The 22,461-nt window shown below is 47.5% G+C and overlaps 1 protein-coding gene across 5 annotated transcripts in view; it reads left to right on the plus strand.

Annotated features, from left to right (window-relative positions):
* Positions 1–21,078: 21,078 nt before the first annotated feature.
* Positions 21,079–22,461, plus strand: part of bltp3b (bridge-like lipid transfer protein family member 3B) — a 217,589-nt gene continuing 216,206 nt past the window's right edge. For 2 of the 5 annotated variants that reach the window (XM_072471541.1, XM_072471543.1), the window contains exon 1: positions 21,085–21,282. Coding sequence is in view for 2 of the 5 variants with exons in the window: in XM_072471539.1 (XP_072327640.1) it covers positions 21,239–21,282 (44 nt within the window). In the remaining 3 variants the exon portion in view is untranslated. Of the gene's footprint in view, positions 21,283–22,461 lie in introns of all 5 variants that reach the window. The other 3 variants (XR_011934062.1, XM_072471539.1, XM_072471540.1) reach the window with 3 other exon arrangements.

Raw genomic sequence — 22,461 nt, forward strand, 5'->3', positions numbered from 1 at the left:
AAGCTTACAGACAAAAGTTTAGAAATGTAAGGAAAGAATTTGGTCAAACATAAATGGAGTTTGAAAGGCTCAGAATAATTTGGATAGGTGGATAAGGGCTTTAAAAATAGACCAAATGTATGAAGCTCTCAGAGAAATTATACTTTTGGAGGAGTTTAAAAATTCAATTCCTGATGTAGTGAGAACTCGTGTGGAAGAGCAGAGGGTTAAAACTGCGAGATTAGCAGCAGAAATGGCAGATGATTATGAATTAGTTCATAAATCAAGGCTTGGTTTCCGACATCAGTTTCAGCCGGTGAGGGATAGAAACTGGGGACATGGGAAATACTCAAGTGATGAAGGTAAAGGTGATCTGATGTGAGATAATAAAGAGAGTGTACCTCAGATTAAAAAAGAAATCCAGGAGGGTGGAAGAGAAATGAAAAGTTTCAAATGTTTTCACTGTAATAAACTAGGCCATGTAAAGTCACAGTGTTGGTGGTTGAAGAAAAGCACTGGGAAGGCTGATGTGGTAAGACAGGATAAGACAGTGGGGTTTGTTAGTGGTAAAGGAAAGCCCAAGGGAAGCGAAGGAGGTGCAAATGATTGTACAGCCTATTCAAGAAGTAATTGTTAAGAAGGTGCCAGATGTCTTTAAAGAATTTACTTGTGTGGGTAAAGTTTACTCATGTGTATCAGGAGGAGCAGGTAAAGAAGTCACAATTTTAAGAGATACGGGAGCTAGTCAATCTTTAATGGGCAGAGATGAGGAATTACGTAGTTTGGGAAGAATGTTGCCAGAAAAAGTGGTAATATGTGGAATTCAGGGTGAGAGGAGTAGCGTTCCATTATATAAAGTAAGGTGGGAAGTTCAGTGAAGAGCGGTGAAGTGGTAGTAGGAGTGATAGAGAAACTATCTTGTCCAGGAATACAGTTTATCTTGGGTAATGATATAGCTGGATCGCAAGTGGGAGTGATGCCTACTGTGGTTGATAAGCCAGTGGAAAATCAGACAACTGAAGTGTTGAAGGACGAATATCCTGGGATTTTTCCGGATTGTGTAGTAACAAGGTCGCAAAGTCACAGGTTAAGACAAGAGGAGAAATCAAAGAGTGAAGATGAAGTGGAAGTGCAATTATCAGAAACGATTTTTGATCAAATAGTTGAAAAGGAATAAGAACAGGTGGAGGATGAGGCGGATATTTTAGTTAAGGAAAATTGGCGGAGTTACAATAGAAAGATGTAGAAATAAAACGGATATATCAGAAAGCATATACGGAAGAGGAATCTGAGAGTATACCAGAGTGTTATTACCGTAAAAGTGATGTCTTGATGAGAAAATGTACATATGCAGGCGGATGAAAAGTGGGCAGAAGTTCATCAAGTAATATTGCCAGTAGGGTATAGAAAGGAGGTGTTGCGAGTGGCACATGAGGTACCAGTGGGAGGTCATTTGGGGATAAGGAAAACTCAAGCTAAAATCCAGAAACATTTTTATTGGCCTGGACTACATAAAGATGTAGTTAAATTTTGTCAATCATGTCAAGTGATAGGGAAACCTCAAGCAGTGATAAAACCAGCGCCCTTAATACCCATTCCAGCATTTGAGGAACCTTTTACAAGGGTCCTAATTGATTGTGTAGGACCGCTTCCTAAAACAAAAAGTGGGAATCAATATCTTTTGACGATAATGGATGTGTCTACTAGGTTTCCAGAGGCCATTCCAGTAAGTAATATCACAGCTAAAATGATTGTGGAGGAGTTACTTAAATTCTTTACTAGATATGGACTACCCACAGAAATTCAATCGGATCAAGGATCAAATTTTAGCTCAAAGTTATTCAAAGAAGTTATGGATAGCTTAGGAATAAAACAATTTAAATCAATTACGTACCATCCAGAATCGCAGGGAGCATTAGAAAGGTGGCATCAGACATTAAAGACAATGTTGAGGGCTTATTGTCAAGATTATCCAGAGGATTGGGATAAAGGAATTCCATTCTTACTGTTTGCAATTAAGGATGCACCTAATGAGTCAACCAAATTTAGTCCTTATGAACTAATTTTTGGTCATGAGGTAAGAGGACCATTTAAATTGATTAAAGAAAAATTGTTGGGTGAGAAATCGGAAATTACACTATTGGATTATGCGTCAAAATTTAGGGAACAATTAAATAGAGCAAGTGAATTGGCTAGACAACATTTGAAAGTTGCACAAAATGTGATGAAACGGGTAGCGGACAAGAAATCCAAAGTTCATAGTTTTTGCCAGTGGAGATAAAGTTTTAGTGTTGTTACCAGTGGTCGGGGAGCTTTTTAAAGCTCAGTTATGTGGACCGTATCAGATTGAAAGGAAATTAAGTGAGGTGAATTATGTGGGAAAAACACCAAGTAGAAGGAAGACTCACCGAGTGCGTCATGTGAATATGCTTAAAAGGTACTTTGAAAGGAAGGAGTGGAAAAGGAGGTTTTAATGATTCTAACTCAAAGTGACAAACCAAATCCAGATGACTGTGAATGTGACATACCTTAAATTAAATTGGAAAATGAAGATGTTCTTAAAAATTGGGATGAATTGTTAAGTTACCTTCCAGATGAAAAACAAACTGACTTGAAAGAGTTATTGATATCACACGGGCAAGTTTGTAGAGATAAATTGGGAAGTACTAAAATGGCTATACATGATGTAGATGTGGGAAATGCTGTTCCTATCAAACAACATCCATATAGACTTAATCCTTTAAAATTGGCCCAGGTTAACAAAGAGATTGAGAGTATTTTTTAAATTGGCATAATTGAAGTGATGATGGGGAGATGCCGGCGTTGGACTGGGGTGAGCACAGTAAGAAGTCTTACAACACCAGGTTAAAGTCCAACAGGTTTGTTTCAAACACTAGCTTTCAGAGCACTGCTCCTTCCTCAGGTGAATGAAGAGGTATGTTCCAGAAACATATATAGACAAATTCAAAGGTGCAAGACAATGCTTTGAATGCGAGCATTTGCAGTTAATTAAGTGTTTACAGATCCAGAGATAGGGGTAACCCCAGGTTAAAGAGGTGTGAATTCTGTCAAGCCAGGACAGTTGGTAGGATTTTGCAGGCCAGATGGTGGGGGATGAATGTAATGCGACATGAATCCCAGGTCCCGGTTGAGGCCGCACTCATGTGTGTGGAACTTGGCTATAAGTTTCTGCTTGGTGATTCTGCGTTGTCGCACGTCCTGAAGGCCGCCTTCATAGGTCCTGAAGGCAGTAGCCAGGTGATTAAGAAGGCTAATGGAATACTTGCCTTTATCAGCCAAGGCATAGAATATAAGAGTAGGGAGATAATGATGGAGTTGCGTGGCCTGGACATCCACTGATCTGTGAAGACAAACCGCAGCCCGACAGCGACCCGAACGCTCGACCACACAGACCCATCTTCCGAGGCAGAAACCGCAAGCAAGGCAACAAATCCTCCATCCACACACTGACCAGAGTAAAGAACCTCATTGGACACAACTCTACCCTTAACACCGCATACTCTCACCGACTCCTTGGCTCAAAAAGAAGCCGTCACTCCAGGAAGTGTGGAAAATGTGTAGGCCTGCAGGTGAGAGTGAAACAACGTGGTCCCAAAGTCCCTGTGCCTAGCTTATTCCTAGCTAATGTCCAATCACTAGAAAACAAACCAGACGAACTTAAAGCCAGACTCACTATTCAAAGAGAACTGAGGGACTGCTGTGTGCTCTGTTTCACAGAGACATGGCTCACTCCTGCTTCACCGGACTGTGCCCTACAACCAGAGGGCTTCTCAATCCACCAAATGGACCATACAGGGGCCTCAGGCAAGGCTAGGGGAGGTGGGGTCTGCCTCCTAATCAACACCTCCTGGTGCCGAGATGTAGCAACACTGGTGAGTTTTTGCTCCCCAGACCTAGAATACCTGACGCTAAGATGCCGCCCCTACTATCTTCCGCGGGTGTTCAGCTCCGTTATCCTGACAGCAGTTTACATCCCACCCCATGCGAACTTCAAAATCGCACGGGACGAAATATTCACCACCACAATAGCCTTGAAACAAAACATCCTGAGGCCTTGTTCATTGTAGCTGGGGACTTTAATCAGGCCAAGCTCAAGAGCGTACTACCAAATGTAGCCACCTGAGTTGGCCACTTCCCGACTTAAAATGGAGAACCGCAAAGGCTGAAGGGAAATTCAGCCAACACAGGCAAAGACTAGCAAATACAGAAATCATGTGTATTGGAACCTGTAAGGAACCAGACAGCATTGAAACCAGCAGCCATCTGCATAGTAATACAGCAGCCATCTGCATAGTAATGAGCGATTCCAGGGCACAATGGCAACAGTTGAGGTGAATAAAGCCAAGCCAGACTCCTCGGCGCCAGCAGGAGCCAAGACAAAGGAAGGCCAACGGACATTTAGGGACCACCCAACGATCAGGGAACAACTCCAGTATTGGAGAAATCGATCCAAATGATCAAAAAGTAGTCCAATCACTTGGAACCAGGTACGGGGTCCGCCCCTGAGGGTGGGAAGCCCCTGGGGACTATAAAAGTAAAGCCCCCAAGTTCAAATCGTCCTTCTTTGGCAGGGTCACTCATCAACTTGAACCAACCCTTGACAGTGAACTGCCTCACTGCCTCCAACCAAGTAAGTCTCAAGTCAACGCTCGCTACGAGATAGGCGCTCCTAGCTACCAGTCCATACCAGAACGAAAGACCATATGTACGCTGACCTGTTGCTAACTTTCCGGTTGGTTCAATTACTCTGTTTTATTACCTTTGCTCTCGAGTTGCTAGGTATCTTTATGAGACCGCCACGAGATTCAAGTCCAAGTAATGATCAATAACTCAATACACCGTTTAGTAAGATTCAAATCAAAGCACATTTATTATACACAGTAATCGCTACTCATGCACAAGTTCTACATCTAAGCTACTTCTATAACTAACAGGCCTATACAGAACTTAGGACTGGCCCACCAGGTCAGGGGAACAAATGGCCTTTTGTTCGGGTTCTGAGTCTGCGGGATTCGAAGTTGGTACGGATTGGTAGCTAGGAGCGCCTATCTCGTAGCGCGCGTTGAATTAAGACTTACTTCTTTCGGCGGTCACTGCACCGGTCACGGTCAATGTTGGTTCGTGTTGCTGGGTGAGCCGGGCAGGATGAAGAGGTGAAGAGAGCGATTTGAACTTGGGGCTTAACTCTTATAGTCCCCAGGGGCTTCCTGCCTTTCGGGGCGGACCCTGTACCTGGTCCCAAGTGATTGGACTTTGTCCGAGCGTAGATGACCAGAGGGGGGTTCCCAGGCAGGGCGGGTCCCAAGCTGTTTCTCCACTGCCTGAGCAACCGACAAGAACAGGCAAGAAATGTAGTCATCGTGGGGGGGCTGACATATTGGTTCTACCTTCGAACCAGAAGGGCAGTTATGAACGGGCGTGTGGTATCTGTCAACAGACGAGTTCCGCTGAACTGGCATCTGGGACCCTAACAAGTCTCTGCAGACAAACTAGTTCCTCTGAACTAGTGTCTGGCCAATAGCAAGTCTCTGTGGGCAAGTCCTCAGAGGTTTCGGCCGAAAAGACGATGGGGCGTGTAAACATTTTCAGTCTGAACATACAACATTTAACAAAACAGTACAAACAACGTAAAGCATGCTGCAGGTTCCATCAGAAAGGACACTGTTTCTCCCAAGCAGTTCCTTTAAAACATCATCTGGACACCTCAGTTATCGGTTGCAAACAGGGTCGCAAAGGGGTTCCCGTTTTGGGAGTCAGACTCAAGGTCGTCATTTTTTCCCGGGTGCCAAACCCTTGAGTGTATCAGGGTTGATAGGGCTGCTTGGTATGATTTCGGATTGCTCTCGTCATTCCGGACAAGTCTGTACGAGTTATCTCTGTGCCAATAGGTGGTGTCTAGTTGTGTGGGGACGTAATCGGGGTCGTCATTGTAAGTCAGTGGTCGTTGGTGGGGTTTGAGGTGGGGAGGAACGGTGTGATCTTATCGCACACATCCTGTAATTGGGTCACTGTTAAGGGGGTGGAGTATAGAAATTCCGCATCGTCCGATGTGGCTGTGCAGTGGGTGGTTACTAGGTTCAGTGCAGCCTGAACTATCTGCTCTGTGGGGGGTTGGGGCGCTTTCCTCTTCTGTGGCTTTCCCCACGCACATGTTCCCTGAACATATGTCTGCGCTGTCTCGTTTAATTCTTCCCAATCAGGGCCGTCGTCCTCATCTAACTTTGCTCCAAAGGTTTCCTGGAATCCTTTTTGAACTGAAAGCAGAGATTGCAGCTCTGCAATCTGCTTCCAGCACTTTGCGTGGTCTAGTGAGCTTTGTCTTTGCTCCGTGGTGGCAGCATGGAGTGCTCTAAACGCTGCTTTCAAGTCACTACACTGTCTCTGCAATGTCTCTACCTGCTTCTCTGTTTCTTCACGTACCAGGACTGCACGTTGCGTGTCCTAATAGACCTTTTCATACTGGGACTGGAAGCTGCTTAAGTCCGCCAGACAAGACTGGTGTGCCCTTTTGGCATCCTTCATCTCTCCGTCTTTTGCTGCCAACTTCCTCCCCAACTTTAAGTTCTCTCTTTCTACCTCGCTTACATCGACCTTACTCATTCGATGTATGCCTTCTACCTCCTTCCGGAGCGTCCTAACGACCTCCTCTGTGCCTCGCAATTGTGCCAAGCAGGACACGATTGCCATCGGCTTGCGAGCTTTCCCTAAGGTCTTTTTGTGGATCTCGCTCAGGTTCTCCCACCAAGTATGTCCTATACTCCCGGGGCCTGATTCCTCGTTGTCACAGAATTCACTCCAAAGGGGCCATCCTTTCCCTTTGAGGTACTTCCTGATTTCTTCCTCCCAAATGGGACATTGTCCCACTCTACTGCTGCTGGTCGCTGCGACCACAAATTCCTCTGGGTTCATGAGGCGTTGCATTGCCTGCATTGCCATCTTTCCTATCCGAAGGCTGCTCTTCAAATTTGGGACAGGGGTATTAAGGTGGTGCTGTAAATACGGGTACGGCTTTCGCTACTTTCCGAAATACAAACTCCCGACAGTTTTGTCGCAACAAAGTATCTATCAGTTTTACCTTATCGCCCTGTTAGTTATGCATGCATACACACACTTCCGAATTATGAGTATTGATCAAAACTGCTTGAACGCTTGTGGTTTTTTGTTCCCAGTTGGATCTCTAATTCAAATTCTTGGGTTCTCCCTGAGTGGTTATGCCACATCTAGATCGGGTCCCGTCAGATGTCGCCAAATAATGTTGCTAACATTCCGGTTGGTTCAATTGCTCTGTTTCATTACCTTTGTTCTCGAGTCGCCAGGTATCTTTATGATACCGCCACGAGGTTCAAGTCCAAGTAATGATCAATAACTCAATACACCGATTAGTAAGATTCAAATCAAAGCACGTTTATTATACACAGTAATCGCTACTCATGCACAAATTCTACGTCTAAGCTACTTCTATAACTAACAGGCCTATACTTAACTTCGGACTGGCCCACCAGGTCAGGGGAACAAATGGCCTTTCGTTCGGGTCCTGAGTCTGCGGGATTCAAAGTTGGTACGGATTGGTAGCTAGGAGCGCCTATCTCATAGCGAGCGTTGAATTAAGACTTACTTCTTTCGGCGGTCACTGCACCGGTCATGGTCAATGTTGGTTCGTGTTGCTGGGTGACCCGGGCAAGACAAAGAGGTGAAGAGAGCGATTTGAACTTGGGGCTTAACTCTGATAGTCCCCAGGGGCTTCCCGCCTTTCAGGGCGGACCCTGTACCTGGTCCCAAGTGATTGGACTTTGTCCCAATCGCTTGGTTCGATTTCTCCAACACTGGAGCCGTTCCCTGATCGATGGGCGGTCTTGAGGTGTTTGTTCACCTCCTTTGTGTTGGCTCCCGCTGGCGCCGGGGAGTCTGGCTTAGTTTTGAGTGTCCCAAATGTTGCTATTCTCCCCGGGGATTGCTCATTAGTATGTAGATGGCTGCTACATTGTTATGCTGATGGTCGCTGGTATTGATGTTGTCTGGCCTTTTGCAGAGTTAAATACACAGCAAACCGGCACCTGCTGGTTTCTGTCTGTGTTGGCTGACTTTCCCATCAGCCGTTGCCATTCGCCATTTTAAATCGTGAGTTGGCCAATTTAGGTGACTACAGACCTGGTGGGCCAGTCCGAAGCTAAGTATAGGCCTTTTAGTGATAGGAATAGCCTAGAAAGTAGAGTTTATGCATGAGTAGTGATTTACTGTGTATAATAAATGTGCTTTGATTTGAATCTTACTAATTGGTGTGTTGAGTTATCGATCATTACTTGAACTTGAACCTTATGGCGGTATCATAAAGATACCTGGCGACTCGAGATCAAAAGTTAAACAAACAGAGCAAATTACGATTTAAGAGCCAACCAAAAGTTAGCAACATATTACTGGCGACATCCTGACAGGACCCGATCTAGAAGTGGCTTAACCACTCCGGGAGAACCCAAAATTTGAATTAGAAATCCAATTGGGAACAGAAAAAACCACAAGTGTTCAAGCAGTCCTGATCAATCCTCATAATTCGGAAGTGTGTTAATGCATGCATAACTAACAGGGCTATACGGTAATACTGATAGATTATTGTTGCGAAAAACTGTCGGGAGTTTGTATTCTGGAAAATAGCGAAAGCCGTACCCGTAATGACAGCACCGCCTTAATACCCCTTGTTCCAAATTTTAAGAGAAGTATTTAGAGAGGAAAGATGGCAATGCAGGCAATGCAACGCCTCATGAACCCCGAAGAATTCGTGGTCGCAGCAACCAGCAGTAGAGTAGGACAGTGTCCCGTTTCGGAAGAGGAAATCAGAAAGTACCTCAAAGGGAAAGGATGGCCCCTTTGGAGCGAATTCTGTGAAAATGAGGAAACAGGTTCCGGGAGTATCGGACATACTTGGTGGGAGAACCTGAGCGAAATCCATAAGAAAAGCTTGGGAAAAGCTCGCAAGCCGATGGGAATCGTGTCCTGTTTGGCACAATTGCGAGGCACAGAGGAGGTCGTTCGGACGCTCCGTAAAGAGATACATCGAATGAGTAAGGTCAATGTGGGTGAGATAGAGAAAGAGAACCTAGAATTAAGAAGGAAGTTAGCAGCAAAGGACGGAGAGGTGGATGATGCCAAGAGCGCACACGAGTCTTGTCTGGCGCACCTGAGCAGCTTCCAGACACAGTACGAAAAGGCCTATCAGGACACGCAACGTGCAGTCCTGGTAAGAGAGGAAACTGAGAAACAGGTAGAGGCATTGCAAAGGCAGTGTAGCGACCTGAAAGCAGCATTACTAGCACTCCATACTACCCCCACGGAGCACAGACAGAGCTCACTAGATCATGCAAAGTGCCGGAAGCAGATTGCAGAACTGCAGTCTTTACATTCAGTTCAGAAAGGATTCCAGAGCACCTTTGGATCCCAATTAGATGAGCAAGACGGCCCTGATTGGGAAGAATTAAATGAGACCGCGCATAGATATGTTCAGGGAACATGTGCGCAAGGAAAGCCCCAGAAGAGGAAAGCGCCCCAACGCCCCACAGAGCAGATAGTTCAGGCACCAATGAATCCAGTAACCACCCACCGCACAGTCACCTCGGAAGGAGACACGGAATTCCTGTACACGACCCCCTTAGCCGTGACCCAATTACGGGACGCGTGCGAGAAAATCACACCGTTCCTCCCACCTCAGACCCCCACCACTTCTTTGCTAGAGTAATGCAGCAGGCGACCATGTACGGCCTGGACGTGCATGAGCACGTGAAGCTCACAGTTTTGAGTTTAGACCCTTCAGTCGTAGCAGCCCTTCCCGACCCACAGAATGTAGGAGGAGGCACCCTTGCAGAAATGCACGCAGCGATCCTCGACGCGATCAGCTACAACAGAGGTGACTCCGTAGAAGGCCTGAATAAGTGCAGGCAGAAAAAGACAGAACACCCCACAGCGTTTGCTGGACGCCTGTGGATTCATTTCACGGCAGTTTTTGGAAATTTAGAACGCGCCCATTTGTCCCAAGACGGTATGGCCAAATGGACCCGCACCCTTATCTCCCATGCCACAGAGGCAGGACAAAAAGCCTGTACGAATTATGACCTCTCAGAGGAAGCCCACAATGAGAAATGGGTTTTAAAAAGATTGTCCATCGCCTGGGAACAGTCTGTACAAAACAAACCCGCAGTTAGGAAACCCGAGGAACAGCAGGCAGAAGCAGACATCCACACAGTTAAAACGCACCAGGACCCCGCATGGGTGAACGAAGGCAGGAACAGCCCCCCACAAAAGCCACAGGACTGTTACAACTGTGGACAGTTAGGACACTTTGCACGAGAATGCAATGCCCCATGAAAGCCACCGAGAGTCCAGCAGGCAGGCACTCTGAATAAGAATAGGACAGAGCCCATACATAGTGTGAGCACCCGTTCAGACCAAGCAGACCTGAACGGAACGGACTGACGGTGTTCGGGCTCCCCCAGTTGGGTCTGCGACACCCTTTGGAATATGTCCGGCTGACCAGTAGTTGCAGCAAAGATACGGGGGCAGCCCGTCAAATTTATCTGGGACACAGGAGGGTCCCGCACCACAATCAATCCCTCCACCATATTCCAGAAAGACACGTGGCCCACTACAGCCACCATCACCCTCAGCTTCACAGGCCACTCACAGCAGGGACCCATCACAGCCCCTGTACCCATTCAAATCGGCAACATCACCACCAAGCACCGCATAGTCTTAGTCGACCTGCCCCACACAGCAGAACACATTTTGGGCATTGATTTTATGAATTCCCACAACCTATCCTTTGATCCAGTCAACTAATGTGTCTGGAAAATGGCAAAATCCGCAAGAGCCCCCGCAACGCTCACAATAGGAGAATATGCAAACAAGATTAGCGCAGTCGGCGAATTTTGATTTGACCCGACCACAATTAGCACAGACAAGCAGGATAGGGCAGTTCTGCAGAAGCACAGGACAGTATTCGCGACCCACAAACACGACTGTGGCTGGATGACTGGTTCCGTTCAAATCACAGGCCTGACCCTAGACCCCAAAAGCAATACGGATTTCCCCAAGAGGCAGAGGGAGAAATCGCAAAAGTTCTCAACAGCTTATTAGAGCAGGGCGTACTCAGATCAGTAGCCTCTACTAATAATGCCCCAATTTGGCCAGTGAGAAAGCCCGATGGATTATGGCGACTGACCATCGATTACCGGGAACTCAAGAAAGTCACCCCCGCAGCAGCCCCCACGGTAGCCACAAGTCCCGAGACCATGCTCAAACAGGGACTCAACTCACAATACTTTACGGTTTTGAACGTCAGTAATGGATTCTGGTCTATTCCATTGGCAAAAGCGTGCCAATACAAATTTGCCTTCACTTTTAAAAATCAGCAGTACACGTGGACATGCCTTCCACAAGGATTCCACAACTCCCCCTCCATTTTCCACCGACAGCTGGCAAATGGATTATCAAAATTTTCTCGCCCCGAATGTCTGGTCCAGTATGTGGACGACCTATTACTGCAGACAGACACCAAGGCAGAGCACATCGAGCTTCTGGCCGAACTCCTGGACCTCCTACAGAAAATTGGTTGCAAAGTTATCCCTAAAAAGGCCCAGATTTTGGAAAACAAAGTGATATATTTGGGTACAATTATCACGCACGGTAAATGCGAGATCGAGCACAAAAGAATTGACTCGATTGCTAAATTGCCCCTTCCCCAGAATGTTTCAGCCCTCCGGTCGTTTTCAGGACTTGTTGGCTACTGCCGAAACCACATTGACGGTTTCGCCAGCAAGGCAGCCCCCCTCTCGGAACTCCTAAAGAAAGGAGCCCCTTGGGAATGGCTTCCGCAGCATACGGATGCTGTGGATTCTTTGAAAAGAGCCCTCATTGCAGCCCCCGCAATACAAGTTCCAGACCCACTTTCCACTTACGCTATAGAGATAGCTAGCACCGACCGCACCCCTTCGGCCGTGCTCCTCCAGGAACGGCACGAACAATTAAGACCCGTGGCTTATGCGTCCAGACTTTTAGATCCTGTGGAGCAGGGATTTTCGGCCTGTGAAAGGCACCTGCTCGCAGTTTTCTGGGCAGTTCAGTATTTTTCTTACATAACCGGACTAAACCCCATCACAATCCTCACAGAACACACCCCCACCCAACTTTTACTTGACGGACGACTCATGGACGGTACAGTTAGTCAGATTAGATCAGCTAGATGGACCCTTCTTTTGCAGGGACCGGACATCACTATTAAAAGGACCAAGACCCACACCTTCTTAGCAGATAACCTTCAGTACCCAGGCACCCCCCATGAATGTGAAATCATCTCACCGCACCACAACACAGGCCCCTTTATTGCAAAAACACCCCCCAGAAAGATAGGTAGTTCACCCCAGAGCCCCCAGCACACAGACACATGCGAACCTTTAAGAATATATGTGGATGGTTCTTCCACAATATTAGAAGGGAAGCGCATTACAGGATGCGGCATTTATGTCGAGGACGTGCAGGGACGCGCCTTGGAAGAAATATCACTGAAGCTACCAGGCCACTTAGACGCGCAGGCGGCAGAACTAGAAGCCGTGGCGTACATTGTGGATCACCCAGATTCCTCCCCCAGCCCAGCAGACATATACTCGGACAGCCTCTATGTCTGCACCAGCCTTACAGAATTCCTACCCCTGTGGACAGCAAGAGGATATGTTTCCTCAGACGGAAAACCCCTCCCTTCAGCCCCATTGCTCCTCCACATTTTAGAAAAAGCACAGAACAGGACATTCGGAATTATTAAAGTTCGCAGTCACCACCGCTCCTCCCCCCCTGGAAATGTAAAAGCTGACGCACTGGCCAAAGCAGGTTCCAGGCATGGATATTTTTGGACACCCCCCGAAAGCGCACCAGTGAATGCAGTTCAGGTCTCGCAGACTAATATTGAGGATTTAGTGCAGGCCGAGAAGCAGGATAACAACCTCAGGGAGATTTTGAAAGGACAATTTCCAGCCCCATATGATAGATTTAAAAATGCACTGACCACACAATACGGTGTGGTGTTAAAAGACACCCTTTATGTGGTTCCTGAACAGGACAGGAATCAGCTCATTTGTTTATTCCATGACAGTCATGGACATCAGGGAATTGATCCCACTACAGCCCACCTCAGGCAGCTCTGTTGGTGGCCAAGTTTAAAAGAAGACGTAACGCACTACGTTGAGAATTGCCTTATCTGTGCCGAGAACAATCCGGACAGATACGCAAAGAAAGCTCAACTTAGTCACACCCGCCCCGTTAACGGCCCCTGGACTAACCTCCAGATTGATTTTATAGGACCATTGCCCCCTTGCAGGAATGGTTACAAATACGTATTAGTTGTCACAGACACTTTTACGAAATGGGCAGAGGCATTCCCATCCAGAACGAACACGGCAAAGACCACCGCAAAGATCTTAACCCACCACATCTTTACGAGATGGGGACTCCCCCGCAGCATTGAATCCGACCAAGGTTCCCATTTTACGGGACGTGTCATGAAGAACGTCCTCACGATATTTGGCATTGCCCAAAAATTCCACATCGCATACCACCCCCAGTCAAGTGGTATCTTGGAGTGCATGAATCGGACCCTAAAAGCCACCCTCAGAAAAATGGGCCAACAAAACAACACCACTTGGGATCCAGTCCTCCCCTTTGCGCTGATGTTTTTGAGAAATACTGTCTCAACTTCCACAGATTACACCCCACACACTCTCATGACCGGACGCCTCATGAAAGGCACAGAATTTTTATTAGGATTGAACTTGACCAGCCCCGAAGTGACGGCCCTCACATGCGAGAGCGCAGTAAAACAGTTAGTGGAAAATGTAAAAACGGCTCAGCTAGCAGCCGCAGTAAGATTAGGCACACGGAAGAAACAGAGCAAGGCCTGTTTTGACAAGACAGTGCATGCGACTGAGTTTGAGGTAGGCAGCAGGTCATGCTCTCAATTTACAACCCCAGCACATTCCTGTCACCGAACTCCATCGGGTCCGTACTCCATTGCGGACAAAGTAAGCTCCTCCGTCTATAAAATTAAGTACCCCAATGGAAAGACTGCGTGGTTCCATATTAACCAGCTTAAGGCATATGGCCCACAGTTCAACCACACATATCACATCATGCTTGACGCAGCAGGCCACACACCGCCCACAGCCAATGTATCCGTACCCTCTCCCAACACGCCCACCACATCCACAGACTCACCCTCGCCTCCACCCCCGACCTCTAGACTCCGCCGCGGAACACCCACAGACAGCAGCAGCAGCGACAGATACTGTGACTCAGACAATAGCCACAGCACGCCTCCCTACTATCCCCATGCAACAGGACCCACACCCAGCGAATCTGACCATGATTCGAGTGGTTCCTTCCTCATCACATTCCTCAACAAACCCCACCAAACACCACCGCCCTACGATGAAGATTCCGTCCCCACAGAACTAGACACCACGTTTTGGCACCGCGACAACTCATACAGGCTCGTCCGGAACGACAAGATGGACCCCAAATCGCACCATGCAGCCCTATCAGTCCTTATACATTCAAGAGTATGGCATCTGGGAGAAGATGACAACTTTGAGTCTGACTCCCAAAACGAGAACCCCTTTGCGACCCACTTCGCAACTGATAACTGAGGTGTCCAGATGATGTTTTAAAAAGGAACCGCTTGGGAGAAAACGGTGTCCTTTCTGATGGAACCTGCAGCATGTTGTTTGTTACTGTTAGTGTTAAATGTTGTTTGTAAGATCGGAAATGTTTTTCCACGGCCCCACGCCTTATTTGTCTGCAGAAACCTATGAGAACTTGCCCGCACGCTCATTGGCAGAAACCGCTGAGAGCTTGACAGACCCTCGTTCATAACTGCTCTTCTGGTTCGAAGGTAGAACCAATACGGCAACCCCCCACGATGACTACATTTCTTGCCCGTTCTTGTTGGTTGCTCAGGCAGTGGAGAAACGGCATTGTTCTCCGCCCTGCCTGAGGACCCCCCTCTGGTCAGCTACGCTCGGGTTGAGCACACACGGCATCGGTCGCCGTCCTACCCAGGGATTCCATCCAATTCTTATCCGTCGCGGCCCATTCGCACCTCATTTTGGCACTTTTGGTTCAAAAGGTTTTGTTTGTTTTCAGGCGATCCTTAGGTTGCCACCCTATGCTATTTACATCCTCAAACATTTGGATGGTAAATCGCACAGCCTGCGAGACGGCTCGCACTGTTTCAGTATTTTTAAATGTGTCTTGTCCTGAATATTCGGTTAAAAAATTTTTTTTAAATGAGGGAGTCACACATGGTGACAAATTATAAAGGGAGAATTGGCACAAAAGGACAGACATACTAAAGACGAGATATTAAACCAAGATAGTAACAGACACTATGCTTGATCCCACAGAACCCCAGAAGCTCCAGGAAAAGAGACGAAACGGAAAGGAAGAGAAGAGAAGAGAAACAAGAAGACAACAATGAAGACGGCATATGTGTTTTCCGTTACTGCAATATGTACCCGGTTGCACGCGAATGCAAACCCCCTGACCCCAACCACCCCCCCCCAGCCGTCAATGATTCACTTCCCCATAGCACCCAGAACCCAGTAACAGGCAACACCCCACCATCATGGTGTGATAAGCTCATAACGTGGTACTCCCTTTACTACGTAGTCGAATCCCTATTAATGTTGGCGATACTCTGCAGCATCGTGCAGACTATCCGCATGAGAAAATGGAGAAGGAGAGCCTATTGCGCTCGCACCCCGGTATACAGACTAAGATCCCCGATGTTCAGTTAGCCCCAGGACCCCGAACCCCTCGATCTATAATAAAGGACATTAGTTTGCGTTCTTCTGTAAATAAAGAAATGGAAATATTGTACACCCCTGTGCTTGACTGCCAAACCAGGAAAAATGTAAATGCTGCTATTATTTTGTATTGTTTAGGAAGTTAATATGACTGAATGTTTAGTGAGTGTAATTTATTGAGGACAGGTAGAGGTACCGTTTTTTACATTTTGTAATGCATGTCCCTGTTTTGACATAGCGCCACTTAGAAATTGTTAGTTAAAATTTTTCTTGCATAGTTATGGTCAGTGTAGAAGCCATAGAAGAGTGCTCGCCGGGTCAGGGAATGAAGACAACGCAGTTATGTGATCCTTCACGCTTCGCGTTAGGATCACAAGGAGGGTGTGTAGCCACCTGAGTTGGCCACTTCCCGACTTAAAATGGAGAACCGCAAAGGCTGAAGGGAAATTCAGCCAACACAGGCAAAGACTAGCAAATACAGAAATCATGTGTATTGGAACTGTAAGGAACCAGACAGCACTGAAACCAGCAGCCATCTGCATAGTAATACAGCAGCCATCTGCATAGTAATGAGCGATTCCAGGGCACAATGGCAACAATTGAGGTGAATAAGGCCAAGCCAGACTCCTCAGCACCAGCAGGAGCCAAGACAAAGGAAGGCCAACAGACATTTGGGGACCGCCCAACGATCAGGGAACAACTCCAGTATTGGAGAAATCGATCCAAGTGATCGGAAAGTAGTCAAATCACTTGGAAACAGGTACGGGGTCCGCCCTGAAGGACGGGAAGCCCCTGGGGACTATAAAGTAAAGCCCCCGAGTTCAAATCGTCCTTCTTTGGCAGGGTCACTCAGCAACTTGAACCAACCCTTGACAGTGACCTGCCTCGCTGCCTCCAACCAAGTAAGTCTCAAGTCAACGCTCGCTACGAGATAGGTGCTCCTCGCTACCAGTCCATACCAGCTTTTGAATCCTGCAGACTCAGGACCTGAACGAAAGGCGATTTGTTCCCGACCTGGTGGGACAGTCCGAAGCTAAGTATAGGCCTTTTAGTGATAGGAATAGCCTAGAAAGTAGAGTTTATGCATGAGTAGTGATTTACTGTGCATAATAAATGTGCTTTGATTTGAATCTTACTAATTGGTGTGTTGCGTTATTGATCATTACTTGAACTTGAACCTCGTGGCGGTATCATAAAGATACCTGGTGACTCTAGAGCAAAGGTTAAACAAACAGCAAATTTGGCAAGTCTGCTCTTGGCTTATAAGCAAAAACTGAAGCAGGAGAATCCGTCAAAGAAAGTTGTGCATTGTTGGTCTGAGGAATCGGATGATCTCCTACGGGACTGCTTAGAGTCAGTGGACTGTTCAATATTTAAAAACTCTGCCACCAGCCTGAACGAGTACGCCACTACAGTAACTGACTTCTTTAGTAAGTGTGTAGAAGACTGTGTGGCAAAGAAACAAATCCGCATGTTTCCCAACCGGAAACCCTGGATGAACAAGGATATCCACTGCTCGCTGAAGTCTAGGTCTGAGGTGTTCAAGTCAGGCAACCCTGACCTATACAAGAAAGCCAGATATGATCTAAGGAGATCCATCAAAGATGCCAAAAGACAATACCGGACCAAGCTCACTTCCCACACGGACCCCCGCCGACCATGGCAAGGTCTGCAAGACATAACGGGCTACAAGATCAAGGCATGTAAAATCACCGGCTCCAATGCACCCCTCCCTGATGAGCTCCACGCATTCTATGCACGCTTTGAACAAGAGGTCAGCGAGAGCAAACCCTCCATCCCAGAAGCCTTGGATGAACTTGTATCTGAGATCACCATTGCAGACGTCAGAACAGCCTTCTCGAAGGTCAACCCTCGGAAAACCACTGGCCCGGATGGGGTACCCGGACGGGCACTCAGGTCTTGCACGGATCAGCTGGCGGGGGTATTCGCAGACATCTTCAACCTCTTTTTTACAACAATCTGAGGTCCCTATCTGCTTCAAGAAGACGACCATGATCCATGTACCAAAAAAAAGTCAAGCAGCGTGCCTTAATGACTTTCATCCAGTGGCTCTGACATCCAACATCATGAAGTGCTGTTGCTCTTATTAGCCTTAGTTTTATTAGCTCTAATTATGTCACCTTTGCTCACGAGTCGCCAGGTATCTTTCTGATACCGGCACGTGGTTCAAGCTCTAGTTATGATTAATAGGACAGCACACCGCTTAGTAAGATTAAAATCAATGGTCATTTGTTATGTACAGCAATAAATACTTACACAATAATCCTACTTTCTATATCACTACCTACCACTACTGGCCAATACTTAACTTTTGGGAATGGCCCACCAGGTCAGGGAAACGAATGGTTTATCGAATTGGGTCTGGCCTGCAGGATTCAAAAGGCTGATACAGGTCGATGGCTAGGAGTCTCTATCGAGTAGCGATCGCTGGAGTCAAACCTACGGTTGCTGGTCGATGGTTCTTGCGAAGGTTGCGAGCAGGAGACGAAGGGAGAGAAGGGTCGATCTGAACTTGGCCCCTACCTTTATAGGTCCCAGGGGCATCCCGCCTCTCGGGGCGGACCTTGACCCTGGTCCCAAGTGATTGGACATGTTCCCAATCACTGGGTTCGATATGCTCCAATAATGGGGCGATTCCTTGATCGGGGGGTGATCGTTCACCTGTCTTTGTCTCGGCCACTGCTGGTGCCGAGAGGTCTGGATCGGCATTCAATTGCTAATATGTTGCAATTGTTCCCGGGGATAGCCGATTAAACTGCAGATGTCTGTGTTGATGTGCTGCTAATGGTCGCAGGTATCGATCTGGGCCGACTTCCCCAGAGCCGAATACGCTATTCTGTCTGCAGCTGTCCGTTTGTGCCCTGTTGGCTGCTTTTCCCATCAGTCTTTTCGGTTAGCCATTTTACATCGGGTTTTGGCCACATTAATCGGGAATCAGCCATTTTAGGTGGCTACAGTGCTTCGAAAGGTTAGTCATGGCACGAATCAACTCCAGCCTCCCGGATTGCCTTGATCCATTACAGTTCACCTACCACTGCAACAGGTCTACAGCAGACGCCATCTCCATGGCCCTGCACTCTACCCTGGAACACCTAGATAACAAAGACACCTATGTCAGACTCCTATTTATCGACTACAGCTCAGCCTTCAACACCATCATTCCTATGAAACTCATCTCCAAACTCCGTGGCCTTGGCTCCTCCCTCTGCGACTGGATCCTGAACTTTCTAACCCACAGGCCACAATCAGTAAGGATAGGCAACAACACCTCCTTCACGATCATCCTCAACACCGGTGCCCCACAAGGCTGTGTCCTCAGCCCTCTACTATACTCCTTGTACACCTATGACTGTGTGGCCAAATTCCCCTCCAACTCGATTTTCAAATTTGCTGATGACACCACAGTAGTGGGTCGGATTTCAAACAATGACGAGACAGAGTACAGGAATGAGATAGAGAATCTGGTGAACTGGTGCGACAACAATAATCTCTCCCTCAATGTCAACAAAATGAAGGAGAGTGTCATCAACTTCAGGAAGCCTGAAGTGGAGAACATGCCCCTGTACATCAATGGGAACGAAGTAGAAAGGGTTGAGAGCTTCAAGTTCTTGGGCGTCCAGATCACCAACAACCTGTCCTGGTCCCCCCATGCCGACACTATAGTTAAGAAAGCCCACCAACGACTCTACTTTCTCAGAAGACTAAGGAAATGTGGCATGTCACCTACGACTCTCACCACCTTCTACAGATGCACCATAGAAAGCATTCTATCTGGTTGTATCACAGCTTGGTATGGATCCTGCTCTGCCCAAGACCACAGGAAATTACAAAAGGTCGTGAATGTAGCCCAATCCATCATGTAAATAAGCCTCCCATCCATCGACTCGGTCTACAATTCCCGCTGCCCCAGAAAGGCAGGCAGAATAATTAAGGACCCCATGCACCCCGGACATACTCTCGTCCATCTTCTATCGCCAGGAAAAAGATACCAAAGTTTGAGGTCACGTACCAACCGACTCAAGAACAGCTTCTTCCCTACTGCCACCAGACTTTTGAATGGATCTACCACGTATTAAGTTGATCTTTTCTCTACACCTTGCTATAACTGTAACATTATATTCTGCAGTCTCTCCTTCCTTCCCTATGTACGGTATGCATTTTTGTACAGCATGCAAGAAACAATATTTTTTACTGTATACTAATACATATGACAATAATAAATCAAATCAAATCAAATGCTCCTTAGGCCACAGCAAGACTATTGCATGTAGTTCTGGGCGCCACACTATAGGAGGGATGTGATTGCACTAGAAAGGGTGCAGAGGAGATTCACCAGGATGTTGCCTGTGCTGGAGTGTTTCAGCTATGAAGAGAGGCTGGCTAGGCTGGAGTTGTTCGCCTTAGAGCAGAAAATGCTGTGGGGGGACCTGTTTGAGGTGTACAAAATTATGAAGTACATAGATAGGGTAGATAAGAAGAAACCTTTCCCCTTAATTGAGGGGTCAATAACCAGGAAATCATAGATTTAAGACAATAGTCAGGTAGAGGGGATGTGAGGAAAAAGCTTTTTCATTTAGAGGGTGGTGGGAATCTGGCACTTGTTGCTTCAAAATAGTAGTGGTGGGAACCTTCACAATATTTAAGTTGTTTTTGATGAGCATTTGAGACACCATAGGATACAAGGCTGTGGACGAAGTGCTGGGAAATGGGATTAGAATAGACAGGTGCTTGATGGGCAGCACAGACACAATGGACCGAAGGGCCTCTTTCTGTGCTGTAAAACTTTGGCTTGGATCTGGAATGCGCCACCTGAGTGCTGGAGGCAGATTCAATTGAGCTTTTCAAAATGGAAATAAAATGCAGGGCTCTGGGGAAAGTACAAGGGAGTGGGATTAGCTGGATGGTTCTTGCTGAGAACCTGCACAAATTGCCTTGGGTTGCATTACAATATGCCCCCTTCATCTTATCCCGTTTTGTCCCACCAGCCTCACTCTAGGTGAGTTTTGCCCCGCAAGCCTCACTCTAGGTGAGTTTTGCCCCGCAAGCCTCGCTCTGGGTGGGTTTTTGCCCTGCAAGCCTCGCTTTGGGTGAGTTGTGCCCCGCGAACCTCGCTTTGGGTGAGTTTTACCCCGCTAGCCTCGCTCTCGGTGACCTATGCCCCGCGAACCTCGCTTTGGGTGAGTTTTACCCCGCTAGCCTCGCTCTCGGTGACCTATGCCCCGCTAGCCTCGCTCTGGTGCCCGTATTGCTCGGTAACAGTAATGGACGCTACGGGTTGAGGCGGTGAAGGGAGAGACCGCCCTCCGGGTGACACCATCCGCGCCGCAATATCTGACATGAAAGCGGCTCCTTAATTCCGCCTTCTCAGCGTGCCTAAAGGAATGGCGGGACTCATCAAGAAGCAGATCCTGAAACACTTGTCCAGGTGAGCGGCGCGGTTTGTGCGACCGGGGAGGCGAATGGCGACCGCGGAGGGGCGGCGGGGGGGGCCGCGGGCCGGACTTCTGCTGTCCCCCCTGCCTCACCGGGAGGGGTTTCGCCTCATTATCGACCGGCTTCAAACCCGAGTCCCAAATCAGATTTTAACACCGAATCATCCACAAAGTGAACCCTGAGATGGGGGCAGACGAAGGAGGAACGGTTTAAAAAAAAAGATTTTTTTTTTAAAAACGGAGAAAAACGGCGCGGGTGGGGGATGGGGGACGATTTAAATTTATATCGGAGCGCAGAATTTGGCGAGGTTTTCTTCTCATGAGCCAAATGGAGCAAGAGAAAACTTTCCTCCTCCCCTCCCCCCGGTGGGGATTTGGTGGCCAGCCTGGGCGATTGGAGTATTGCCGGTGGAATCGATGAGTTCATGGTCCAGATCACAAGTGGAGTCAGTGTTTTCGGGCTGTATCCGTGACACGTCGAGACAGGGTGGAGACTGCCCGCTGCCTTCACATTTTCCATCTGTGTGTGTGTGGGGTGGGGGAGGTGGAATGAGCCTTGTCATTGTCTGCAGCGTCCAGAGAGAGAGGGAGAGTGATTGGGGATCATGCACTCGGATGCAGGCTTTCCGTTGAGATAACCGGGGACTGAAGTATTGATTGCGACCGTTGATGTTTTGTGCTGGCGGCCGAGAAAACGCACCCGCTTGTCGGTGTTTTGTAGTTACTCCTGCCGTCAGTTTGCCCTCTGGCAGATGCCACACGCTTGGTCCAGGTTGTCCCTTTTAGAGCCAATATAACACCTGCAAATATTTCCACCTGCTGTCAGGCGTTTGACATGTCAGCTTTTTAAACATTCATGTCGGAAATGTGACTGGAAGTCCAGCATTGCATGCCACCTTGTCCTGCAGTATGTAAGTGAGATAAGTTCAGGATGTGTGCCCTTTCTTATTTATTTATGTGCCATAGATTTTGGAACTTGGACAGCACTTGAAAGACTGAAATTGCGAATCTCCCAACCCATTTCATTTGTCTCAGTATTCAAAGCTCATTTCAGTTTAATCGCTTGCATTAAAAGCCACAAATCAGTCGTTCTGTATCACTGATCTGTGATGCTGAATAGAACATTTAGAACATACAGTGAAGAAGGAGGCCATTCGGCCCATTGAGTCTGC

The sequence above is a fragment of the Scyliorhinus torazame genome, chromosome 13 (genome assembly GCF_047496885.1).
Source record: "Scyliorhinus torazame isolate Kashiwa2021f chromosome 13, sScyTor2.1, whole genome shotgun sequence".
Lineage (NCBI taxonomy): Eukaryota > Metazoa > Chordata > Chondrichthyes > Carcharhiniformes > Scyliorhinidae > Scyliorhinus > Scyliorhinus torazame.